The sequence below is a fragment of the Vigna umbellata genome, chromosome 1, assembly GCF_029865625.1.
Source record: "Vigna umbellata cultivar VRB3 chromosome 1, Vumbellata_1.0, whole genome shotgun sequence".
NCBI classification, from domain to species: Eukaryota; Viridiplantae; Streptophyta; class Magnoliopsida; order Fabales; family Fabaceae; genus Vigna; species Vigna umbellata.
Genome location: NC_142165.1, coordinates 14,495,153 through 14,508,049, shown reverse-complemented (window position 1 = coordinate 14,508,049; position 12,897 = coordinate 14,495,153). Strand labels below are relative to the sequence as shown.

At 36.1% G+C, this 12,897-nt stretch overlaps 2 protein-coding genes across 2 annotated transcripts; both read right to left on the bottom strand.

Annotated features, from left to right (window-relative positions):
• Positions 1–662: 662 nt before the first annotated feature.
• LOC124827511 (Carbohydrate-binding X8 domain superfamily protein) lies at positions 663–1,901 on the bottom strand. The gene is made up of 3 exons (XM_047300582.2): positions 1,394–1,901; positions 1,024–1,278; positions 663–893 (listed from the first exon to the last, which is right to left on the bottom strand). The coding sequence occupies exons 1-3, from the start codon at positions 1,458–1,460 to the stop codon at positions 859–861; spliced, it is 357 nt and encodes a 118-aa protein (XP_047156538.2). The 5' UTR covers positions 1,461–1,901; the 3' UTR covers positions 663–858.
• A 238-nt stretch (positions 1,902–2,139) lies between these two features.
• HK2 (histidine kinase 2) lies at positions 2,140–12,178 on the bottom strand. Its single transcript, XM_047300581.2, has 14 exons — positions 11,215–12,178; positions 10,608–10,781; positions 9,399–9,857; positions 7,895–8,170; positions 7,175–7,344; positions 6,834–7,046; positions 6,563–6,749; positions 6,302–6,353; positions 5,991–6,214; positions 5,798–5,896; positions 4,631–5,286; positions 3,635–4,132; positions 2,558–3,073; positions 2,140–2,461 (listed from the first exon to the last, which is right to left on the bottom strand). Exons 1-13 carry the CDS (start codon positions 11,524–11,526, stop codon positions 2,821–2,823), a joined length of 3,573 nt encoding a protein of 1,190 aa, XP_047156537.2. The 5' UTR covers positions 11,527–12,178; the 3' UTR covers positions 2,140–2,461; positions 2,558–2,820.
• Positions 12,179–12,897: the final 719 nt, after the last annotated feature.

The window sequence follows — 12,897 nt, the reverse complement described above, 5'->3', positions numbered from 1 at the left end:
TCGAAGATTCAGAAAATATTTCGTATTTTACGATTTGTAATTTAAATTTAAAAATACATTTTATATTTCAAATTATATGAACTAAAAATATATTAAGTATTTAGAATATATTTCTAGGTCTAAAAATTTAAAAAAAATCATAATAAATTTATCAATTATACGATCTAGAGTCATGGAAATGTAGACATTTCTCCCACATATGAAGATGCAGAAAGAAAGTATACGATGCTAAAAGAAATTGCATTGCCTAGGAGACTGGTTGTTGGGCCAAGTTAATTCGAATTGGGCCTCAGAGGTCCAGTGCAGAAAAATTAGTACTGATATTGGATTGTTTCATCTATCTATATCTCCAATTTTCAAAATAGTCTTAAAAGTTTATATCTTTTTTATCGAATTTCAAAATTTGATGAAGAATTTTTTTTACATCAAATTTCGAAACTTGATGAAAAACATACTTTTAAATCCGATAATATTTTGAGAAATCCTTGCTTAGATTTCAAAATCTGATTAAAAAAATCTTTTGAATTTTGAAATCATGGGACGTAGGGTTTTTGGAATTACGGATAATAGTTTTGGAATTTAGGAAAAAATTTAAAAATACAAGATGAAATTATTAGAGATACACGATGAAAGAGTCATCACATTGTTAAAAAAAGACGAAATTAAACTGGACTAGACATTTATTAAAGTAAAGATATTAATTTATTAGTTTTTGCAATTGCAAAGTAAAATTTCAGCTCTATCAATAGTATAAAAAAAGGCCCCTAAAAAAAATGCTTAATTGCAGTTTGGGACCACACAACAGTTCGAGCTCTAGTTTTTGCTGCAGTTATTTTAAGTCTTCTGTCACAGTTGCGATCATGGAATGAAGTCATAGTGACAAGAACCATGACCTGCACACAAACATTAAGAATTCAAAGGTTATAAATCATCATTATTCATGCACTTTGTTCTATGCTATATATATATATATATATACTCAAATGGGAAATCGTGATTACGAGGAATCAGTTTGATACTTACTAGGATCCACTTCTGTTGTCATGGCAGCTCCTCTGAAGTTGCAAGAACCTCCACTGTGCTTGAATTTCTGATAGTAGCTGTTGAAGGCATAAGAAGCATGGTCTTTTAATGTGTTTGGAAGATAGCAAGGTTGGTTCGCTTGGATTTTTCTGCAATCTGCACCTCCTTTTCCACATGCCCAATTCAAGGCTGCCTGCAATTCATTCACAGTGGCCTGCTCATCAGCCACACACCATTGCTCAAACTCTGCATATGCTGCATGAATGCAATGTACTTTTTTGAGATGAACACAATGCATACAATAGGGAGAAGGAATAAAAAGTTACATGTTTTCATTTCTGGGGTAGAGGAAGAAGCACTTTTCCGTTACCTGTTTTTGGAGGAATCATGAACAGGAAAAGTAGAGGAAGCATTAACTTCAGCATCAATGTTGCCATTTTGGAGAAAAGATAAGAGAGGCTTTGGTGATTGATAAAGACTAATTAGTGTATAGAATAAACACCAAAGACATAACCAATGTTGTTGCTTATATAGTACACAAACAGAAAAAGGTAGGAAGTTTTGGTCTCTTTCTAACGGCTAAAAACGAATTTTACGTTATCCCCTTGCAGGTGGATCATTCATGGTAGCCACATTGACAGAAAGAACTGAGCTGTAACATGGCAAAAGTTTATGTTATTTCTAACGCCACTTCCAGTTTTAGCGGTTTTGTGATGCTTTGGCACGTGCTCCACACTCACGGAAAGAAAAAACGCACAGAAAAAGACTTATATTCTTAACTTTCTCTGCTGTCAGAAGTTCTTCCAACTCAACAACGATTTACCTTTTTTTTCCCTCTCAATGACAAAATGATTATTTATCTCACTTCCTTCTTTCTTCCTTACTTTCCACATACACTTCTCAGCTTTAACCCCGTTTTTTTCTTTTGCCCTTTTCAGTGTGGGAAAAAAGGCTTATTTTGTTAGTGGTCCTCATGTTCTGTTGTCTCATCTCCCATACCAGTAGCCTTACTTGTAGCTCAATACTCAACTTTAATGAATTGAACATTTATTAGCCTTCACACAGCATTTATGTGGAAAGAAACAGTTACAACTCAGTGACAAGTTGAAATTTCACTGGTCACAACATATTAATACTGTTACATATGCCTTCTACCGGTGTCATGTAATAATAACTTTGCTTTACAAGTTACTTACAAAATTCTGAGGATTCAAAGATCTTTCACCCTTTTCCATCTTGGCCACAAAAATTGAATCAATGATGTCGTCACTGTAACATTTTATCTTAATCTAATTGCTCTGGATAAATATATACAAAGAATATATCAGAGATGGGAGGCAGGAACCAAAAACGGGTTATGTACACCAATGCAATTATGCCTTGTGTTGATCTTCTCTGCTGCAATAAGTGATAACATCTTGAACTTGAAATCAGCATCCTGGAAAAAAAATGAAAAAAGGAACAAAATTTATTAATGGGTGAATAGTCTTACAAGTGAACTCTTCACTCAAGGGATGATGAACACAGTACTTACTATCAGTAAACAACACCATAGCTGAGATCCATGATGCAGAATTGAAAGCTTTGATGCTGGCAAGCAGTGTCTGAATTAGGAACACACCAGCTGGGGCATGTTAAACCATTACAATATCTGGACATAACTAGCCAAAATTAATCCACCCGCTAGCTCTTTTAATGGAGAAACTGGCACTTGACATATGTTGCTTGAGGTTGGTCAACACTTGTCAGCAGGGTATCTGAACTACTAATCAATCGTTTTAACCTAGGCACTCCACACTATGAATCTGGCTGGAAGAAACGTGTCATTGCCATATAGAGCTGCTCTTCTTCAAATGGCTTTGTCACATAGTCATCCATTCCGCAATTTCTGCACTCTTCATTTGAACTTTGAGTTGCATCTGCTGTCATTGCTAGTACTGGAATGTGCCAATATGAGATGTTACCAAACATCTCTGCAGATGCTTGTCCACACGCAAGTTTCTCATTTACCTCGCTCTCCATTCGGCGGATTTCCCTTGTTGCTTCAAAACTGTACCATTTAAAATACAGAGAAATACTTTTAAATTATATCTCAGCCATGGTTTCAGGTCTGTGAGATCCTATCTAGAAAAGCATTCAGAGTCTGGGATTTCTAACACAAGTTAACTGGCCATATGTCACACCTAAGGATAACAGAATAATAGCATGCAGATTGCAGGATTTATCAACTCCCTTAATTACAGTAACTGAGCCTGTGACATACCTGGGAAACTAATCCCAGAGGAAAATCTAAAATGTGATAGCATATTTTTATATATTTTAATGAAATTAATAATAATCTTAATATCTATTTATATAACTATTGCAGGTTAGCAAAACAATCATGAAACCCAAGAAAAATAAGTTGCGGCTAAAATATTCTAGGTAGCAGGTTCTTTGGCAAAAGAAAATAAACGTAGGAGTCTGAGTTTTGGCACCAGTTCTATTAATTATTATCTACTTACTAGACCAGCCATTGCTCCCTATTTCTATTCTTATAAGTGACAACAGTGTCTTCAGTTGCAATCAAAATTCAAAAAACTCAAAAAATAGGAATAAGAAGATAAATTACCCATCCATTTCTGGCATTTGGAGATCCATGAAACAAGCATCAAAACTATGTGGCAGTTTAAGCACCTTTAGAGCAGCCATGCCACTCTCCACAGAAGTAACTTTTGCGCCATGCTTCTGCAGAAAACCTTTTGCAACTCTTCTATTCACTGCATTATCATCAACAACCAAAATTTGTTTGTGCATTAATAAACTCCCAAGTTTGGATACTTTTTTCCTTTGTACTTGATTTTTTTCAGCACCAAGGGATTCTCTGTAAGAGTGAACCAAAGAACTAAGCCAAAGAGGCTTCATCAGTACATCATCTATGATACCAACTGACTTTAGCTCATCATGTTCGTTGGTTCTAGGGTGGTTGTCCAGGAGAAAAATCTTCGGTAAGTCTATTGGATCCCTTTTGATGCCATTCTGTCTAAGCTTCCTGATTTTGCATAAGATAAGACATTCTTTATCCCAAGCATCCTTGTCTATCAAAATCATGGCCAACTGGCCTGACATACTGAAGAAAAAGCAAAAGTAGTAATTTAGTACTAAGGAAATGTGTATTATCTTAATAATGATAGAATTTATCAAACTGATTCAGAAGAACCAATTAGTCCAATTTATTAATACAAAAACTGAGTTTTCCCAGTTTTCCCCAGAACACCAGCACCTTAAACCTTTTCAAGATCAACAACATTCATATTTCACGTGACAGTAAGCACTGAGGATCATCAAGTCAGTCTGGGGAAATAACTTATTGTGAATGTCACCTTTGTTTTTTTCTTACCCACCTTCCTATAAAGCAGGTCATACTGATTTTTTATATTCTAAAATCATCTGTTTCCATTGTAAATGACTAGTACATGTGAAGTATTCTGAAGTCTAACAAGCTACATTTAAGTTCAGAACAATATTTAAAACACCTATATTTTTCAGTTACTGCTCTTATGTTATTGCAGAATGTCAACATAAATAGGAAAGTTTATACTTTTAGACTGCAAAAATTGTAAATTACCTCATGTCGCAAGTACTAGACAGACAAGAGCATTGAGAATTCAGACTATTAGTTATATCCACAGACATTCCCAATCTCTGCAGATGATATCTTGTGACCTCAGCTCGGATTTTTCTTCTATCTACCACTAATGCTCTCAATCCTTGGAACTCTGAACCAAAACTATTATTCTGCCACATTACATCCAGAGACGTGCTTTCTCCTTTTCTGAAAGTTCCAGTAAAGGAAAAAGTACTTCCAATTCCAGGCTCACTTACAAATCCAATTTCTCCTCCCATGAGATCAACTAGGCACTTACTAATGCTCAGTCCTATTCCAGTTCCACCATAAGTTCGGGAGGGGGAACTATCAGCCTGCATAAAAGGCGTGAATATGCGGCTTTGTGCATCTGTAGGAATTCCCGTACCTGTGTCTTCAACTATTACTAATAATTGAAAATTTTCAGGATCATCTACGCTACTTAACTTTTCAAAATTTGCCCAACTTTTCCATTTGTTGCATACAGGAAACCCGCTTAATGTATCATATGTTCTGTTTGATACATCTTGATTGACGTTTAAGCCTTCACTCAGCACTGCATCCATAACATGAAGTGGATTCTTCACTTCATTTGCCAGATGAAGAGAAACAAACACATGTCCTTTATCATGATTGAACTGAAATGCACCAAGTAAACTAATTAAGACAGATTATATATAAGCAATAAGATTCATTCTCTTATTCCCACAATAAGATCCACTAATTTAATATGAAATTCAAAAAGAAGAGATAAACATATAAATTCTTTAAATTTTTCATGTATTATTACAATGTATTACCACTGGCACGGATCAGTTGCCATTGAAAGTTAAAAAATATATATATATTAAAGACAAAAAGGTGATACTGTAAAGAAATAGTGAATAAAGATCAATATCACCAGGATTATGGATGAATTTACTTATTAAGTCTGCTATGATGTCTCAAAATCAATCAGAAAAGGGCACGCACACTTTCAAAAGGACAAGATAAAAAGCTGAGGGATTAATTGGTAAGGTGGGTTACAATGCCTAGTATGCTTCAAAGGGAGAAAATGCAGCAGCGCCTAAAATTATGAGATGTTTCCAGCATTACAATATATGCGAAGAATAATAAATCACAAAAAATACAGCATGAAATACAGCAAACCTTGACTGAATTGCTGACAAGATTTGTAATTACTTGCCGGAATCGTTTAGGATCACCAATGACAACTTGAGGTACTTGATTGGATGCATAAACGGCCAGCTGGAGTCAATAAAAAGTATAGAGACAAAGTTCAAGTGAGACTTAGTGTAAAACTGAGGTACAAAACTAAGGTAGCTGAAAGATAGTATCTCACCTCTACTCCTTTAGATTTTTCAGTGAAAGGAGATAAAACTTCATCCAGAATAGCACGTGGGTCAAAAGCTACAGCTTCAAGTTCAAGCTTTCCAGCCTCAATCTTAGCCTGATCAAGAACCTCATTTATGACTGATATGAGATCTTTACCACTATCATGTGCAGTTTGGGCATAATCCATCTGTTTTTTATCAAGCTCAGTGTCCATCAACATTTGCAGCATGCCTGGAAAATGATTTTAAATAGCTGATAATTATCACCACGTATTGACAGGTTGGGATTATCTATTAAAACATCAAAACTTTCAATTACCTAAAACACCGTTCATTGGAGTCCTTATCTCATGTGAAACTGTAGCAAGAAACTACAAAAAGGGAAAGCAATCCTCAAGGTGAAGTCCAAATATCAATTTTAATTAAAAGAATGTATACAATCAGAAAAAATTCTGATGTTGAATGACGATAATCATGATGCAATAAACAAAATAATTGTGTGCTAGAAGTCCAATATTCTTGCCACCAGGCTAACAACTAATCTACATAATATAGTATAAACCCCATAAATATATCATACCTGGGATTTTGCCACATCTGCAGCCTCAGCACGGCTTTTCAGCTCACTCATTACACGATAGCCATCCTCAACTTTTATTATTCTATTTATTGCAGCATAAAAAATATGACCCACCAGCAAAGTAATAACAAACACCCCCCCTGATGCATTGATTGCAGTCCAAGGTAGTGGAGGCCTCTGCTTGAACCTGCAAAAGCAAAGGAAACGGAAATGCACTGATGATATTTCAATTCTTTGAACATTACACAATTATTATAGTTTGAAAGCAAACCTGCAGTGCATCTCATGTTTTCGTAGTGGATCCCCGAAATCTAGGCTGCTTACATGTAGTAGGCCAGTGTCAGTAACATCAGTACCATACATTGTGATAGGTGCAGATGCATCAGTTGTGTCATAAACATTAACAACAATGGTTTGCTTGCTGGCAAGTTGATGCAGAAGCTTGTCCACCAATGACGGAACATCATAACATGCACCCAGATATCTGCATATAAATAGGTACCAATACACACATTAACACTTTTGTGATTCTCTTCTTACGGGTAGGTATATCAGTGCACACATGAAATGCATATTAACCAATAGACAGTTAGCTGTAGCCTGTAGGATTACCCCACAGTTGCTTCAATACGCTGCTCTGGTGTAGCATCTAAAGGAAGATTAGTGTTATAGACCGCAAATGTAAGTACAACACCCAGGTGATTGGACTTTAGTAGTTTAAAAGGGGATGTGAGAACCCCTTTTCCAGATGCCCTTGCTCGCAAAATATTGTCACGGTCCTCCTGTGTAACAATGCAGCAAAAATATTTTCTTTTAGATAGCCAGATAAATTTAGCAAATAATTCTATAGATGATAACTCCTAGTCTTATTTCTACTTAGTCTATCTCTGAGATGACAGTGAATAAACTGATTAAGCATGAAATACAGGAGATGCCAGTGGTCAGAGTTGATTCTCTTGAAAAACAGGAGATGCCAGATGTTTAAAAGTAAAACTCTTGTATGAGGTTGATTCTGTTTATGCCAGATTTAACTTTGACTGTTCAAAGTAAATTTTGTAAGATACATTGTTAAGTGATCTCCAGTTCGAATATTCAATTCCATGTATACAAAACTTTAAGCATCTAATGCTGCTACCTTCCATAAAGAAAATACAAAGACAAAAGTCTTTCTAACCGATGACTTCACAACTTAGTTTTCTCATGCTTGTGCAGAATACACAGGGTAAGAACATTGATGAGGATGTAAATTTTGCAGTTTTTAAGCCATTGTCTCACAATTTGCTAAGAAAAAGTAAATCATGTTAGGATGACAGCAAGCTAAGCAGAACACACCTTCCCTGACATCATGTCAATAGATACAATATGGGAAACCGTTTCTTGAGCAAATATCACTGGTGCATATTCATCTTGCACGGGTGCTGGATCCAAATTTCCAGGAATACAATCTTGGACTAATGCCTCATTCTCTGTTTCCATTTTTTTAATTGTCCACCCATGCTGCTTCTCAAAATGCATCCTATCAGAATGAAGAACTTTCAAAGCATAAGCAACACCACTAGTAAGTGGTCTTTCAAATGCTGTACTCTCTGTATATTCTCCAAAAATTTTCTGCAGTGAAACAGAAGCTTCGGTGTTATTTTTCCTTACTTTTCTCTTTTCTTTTGTTGTTTTCACTCAAGATGAATAGTATTACAACAAGAACAGCATAGCAAGGATCACAAATATAACACGGTTTGAAAACGGAAACCAACACTATGCAATATTCACCATATTCAATCCTTACAAGTCTAGCACACTCATTCACAATGTTAACAACATCAGAATTATGAGTAAAACGAGGAACCCAGTTTAAAACCTCGCATATTTTTCTTTTTTGTAAAATTAGCAGATAATTAAAGGAAACATATGAAGCTGTTAAGATGTCCCACATTTGATTGAAATATGGTCAAAATACTCCTTGTACTAGAGCCACAAGTGCAACCCCCCTGCTTTGAGTTAACTTTTATAGTTAAGTTAGGCCCACCCATTTCAGCTATGATTTCAAAGCCTATTCAATCTTGACAATAGGCCACTTGATAAATGTCTCCTTGAAAACCTCACTTTGACATCTAGTCCTGGGTATGAAGATATGCATATTATTATTCTCCACATTGGCGCTAAAAAATAAGACCAACCAAATTATTCCTTACAAGACTTGGACAATTCTCTCCCCCTCCCTCAAGCTAGCTTTTGGTGTTGAGTCAGACTTGGCTAATAAAAATCTATAGCAATGACAATGAAAAATGCTGTCAAACATGTTTCTCTTGGTATAGTTAGTAAAAGTACCAAAATGAATTTGTTTGATACCCTTATTGACATTCTCCTTTGAGATTTAGTTTTAGCAACGGCACTACCATAATGCAATGAAAGAAACGAAGAAGCCTGAAGTTCTATTTTAGGCTATTTGTGGAGAAAAAATAATCATAAAGCAACAGATTAACCTCATTGTCTATACTTCTCAATAGCTTAAGTTGTCACACGAATTATAGATCAATGGCTCAACCTGAACTCCATTTTTTTCAATATTATCATCTTTTTTCAGTATCCCAACTACATGAAAGCGAGCAACTGCACCTTTCCCCTAATTTTACAGATGAGATTTAGAATCATATTTTGCTCTCCTTAGTAAACAAAAAAAAAATACATTGTCTACCATGAAGCCAAACGAATATGACACTTAGATTCACATAAGATACACTAAGCAAAAACATCTATAAGACAGGAAAAACATCAGTCATTGATCATACCATGAGTAAGTCTGCATGAGATGATGGAGTGGGAAAATTGAGTAAAATACCTGATCAATTGCAGAAGGATGTTTACCATGGTGAAACGTAGATACAAGGATAGCCAGAGCATGAACATGGTTCATGCTCACATTAAACTGATCTTGCAGCATTCGGGCTCTCTCATCACACATGTTTGTTAGCATTTCTTCTCTTCTCTGCATGATGTCCATATTTAGGTGCCAAAATAACCAAAAGGACCCAATTATTCCAAGTGACACAAATATAACTAGTAATTTTTTCCTCCACCTCCCAGCACCCCTTGATGGACCCCGTGGAAAATGCTTCAGCCGCTTTTGTTGTGCAGCTGGATGCCCCTGAGCCAGCTTCTGCTTTTGACTCCTTCGTAGTAAACAGAAGTAGGACATTACAATTCCAATGAGGACCCACCAGAATCCTTTAGTTAAATTAGATGAACCCACATGACCCCAAATTGCAGATACCCTCATTTCCCACGGTTGCACAATGTTCTGCAAAGTCAAAATGAAATAGCAAATTAATTATTTAATGGAAGTGCAAGTTTCAAATAAGCATGCAAGGAATGCACGTTTTAATAGTCATAGCACGAGCTTAGAAGCAGAGTCTGTGGTATAAATCACATGGGAAAGGCAATATTTGCAGAAACTAACCCAAAATCCACTATTTTTCCATCAATATAATATGACTATTTTTCCAGCAACTTAGGTTGAATGATTTGAAATGTTAGACTATAACAGGTAATGCACTGTCTTTTAGACACCAAGACAAGATTTATAATGGCATAGCCAAACTAAAAAGAATGTCATGATTCTGAATAGGCAACTTAAGGGAATCAATTGGTTACATTCAAGTGCATTCAAAATGGTACCACTGTAGAATCAGATGATGCATTATTAGTAGTTGCATTTCTCACCTAGCTAGCTTCCACAAACTCACCATTCTCACAGAAAAGGATAGCTAGGAATTCTCACAGAAAAACAACCATATTATGCTCCCCTAGGATAGGTTGAGCAGTGAGGAAAGGAATTGTAAGCTAGACTATAATTCTTAGATACTAACAATTTTTTAGGAGAACTAACAATTCAAATTATTGACCTATTGGGCAAAACAAATACAAGTTTTAGCTCTGATAAAGATTCTACCTTTCCACGGAGGAAATAACTAACAAAATCAATCGAAAGTGAAGTACCCGAGGCCAATGATACATGATTTTAGAATAGGAATGATAATTCAAGCCTTGCCTGGACATAATCATTGAGAATTGGACATTGCTCGATAGGTTCTACAGTGTCCATTACACGTATATGCTCCTTTCTTAGCTCCTGATTCTCTGGACACGTTAACTGTGGAGTGCTTACCACGCTGCTGCTTAACAGCATCCGAAGTCTTCTTTCATCAATACAGTTGAATAAAATCTGCATTATAGACAGGTAAGATGGAGAATAAAGAGCATCACTTTGTCTACTGCTCACATTCATATCAGCAACAACTACTGTTTTGTTTTAAAAATCTATGAAGAGGGCATCCGTCACTTTTAGAAATCAACCGGTTCTACAACAAAAAGTGATGCTAGAAAAACCTTGTGCAGAAAAGAATCAGAAGAGGATAGTTTATACCCTTTCATTAAGAGAATCTCTTGGTTTCCATTGTTTAACATCTTCCACTCAGCTCAAATATACAACCCAACAAGAAGTTGTTTGTTTAACGAAATTAACGCTCAACAGAAAGAGCAGTTAGTAATAGAAGAAGTCAAATAGTTAAAGTTTCTGAGCAAAAGTACACAATTATCCTTCACGACCACAATATATGAAGCTAGAAATTGAAAGAGAAAAGGAGAGTGTACTTCACCTGATCTGATCCAGGAAACCAGGATGCCAAAGCATAAATCTGTTCCCTACTAACATTGTACCGTTGTAGCAAGATTCTTGCTCTCTTCTCACAAATTGTTTCATTCTCCTTGTTCGCCAAATAGTTACTATTGAAACTCAAGATGAACCAAACACTCCCTATGGCAACAAAGCCAAAGAACCAAAGAAGGAAGGGTTTTCTCCTACATGTCCTGGGAGAATTAGACCCATGCAGAGGCTCGTTCACCTTCCAAGATTTCATATTCGATGGTAATCTACCATTCGAAGCAGGAGGCTTTCGATTCACAGACATACTTGCCAAATTCAAAAAAGTAATAGTCTTGAGGATTCAAGGCAAGCCCGAGCTTGAACAGAAGATTCAAAAAACTGAAGCACCAAGCACCCCACCATGAATCTTCAACTGCAAAGCAAAATTGAAGCAAACCCCAAAATTTCTCTCACCAGTCCACCCCTCAGGGCGCATAAAGTTTGGTACTTTAAGCTATTTCCACCAGGCAAAAGAGAAAAGTTGCACAAAACCCAGTTGGTATATCTCAAGAAAGGAGCTCCACTATGCTTGAACTGGAGTGGTCCAACCAAAAAGTTTGTTTTTTTGTGGATATCCGTGAAGGTTGAAGTTGAAGAGATAACAATAAGAAGAGGTGGAAGAGGAGCATGGGGTAATTATCACACCAAATCAAACCCACTGAGAGGAATTGTGAATGAGATGGGAAAATTTGTTCTTTTTCTATAACAGGTTGTTTCTGCCTCACTGACCTCTGAACACCCAACAGAAACATCAAGAGTGGAACAATATCACACACTGACCATCATCTTCTTGCAAATTTGCTGATATAACCCATTTTGTTTTTCAGAAAACGTTGGGTGTCCCCCTCCCTCTCTCTCTCTCTCTCTCTCCCTCTGTCAATCTCTCTCTCCAGTTTGGTGTGCAGCATTAGCTAAATTGAGGATGGATCATGATTATCTCATCATCTGGTGGGGGAGGTTTAACCAAAAGCAAACAAAAACCATGATTAAAAATTAAATTTTTAAAGGGAGAAATAAAAAATAACAAGATTTTTTTTTAGTATCAATTATTACTGTTTCTTTTTTCAGCTCTGGCATAATTGAATTTTATGGGTCTTTATTTAATTAACAAATTTTCTTTTAATTTTAACTTGTATTTGGTGTTTTTTGCTTTTGCAAGAGTTGAAAAGGACCGCACCCTCCAGTGTTTAAAGAGGGAGTACTCCAACTGTGCACTGCAGAATACGGATTTAAGTGCCAGAAAAGATAAAGAGAGTCAGAAAAAAAAAGATGTGAGAAGAAATGGTTCTGGTGAAACGGTGAAGAGCAAGAGAGAGGGAATAAGAATTTGAAACAGAGAGAGAAAAAAAATCTGATTTTTCCAAAAGGGTAAAAATGTCAATGCAGGTAGCTCATTGTTCCGTTCCCAGTTCCATCAGAAGTGGAAAGTAACACTGTAATATTATGTTGAGAATGTACTGGAAGAAGAATGGGCAATTATTCAGAGGGGTGTATGCTAATGTGCGCATGGTGCTAAAAGATTCTGGAATCAATGGTTTTGAGAAAATTATATAGGTTTGATGAGGGGCATATAGGTGTAATGGGGGCATCAAAGAAAATGAATGTCTGCTATATACCTCACCCACCAATATATAAT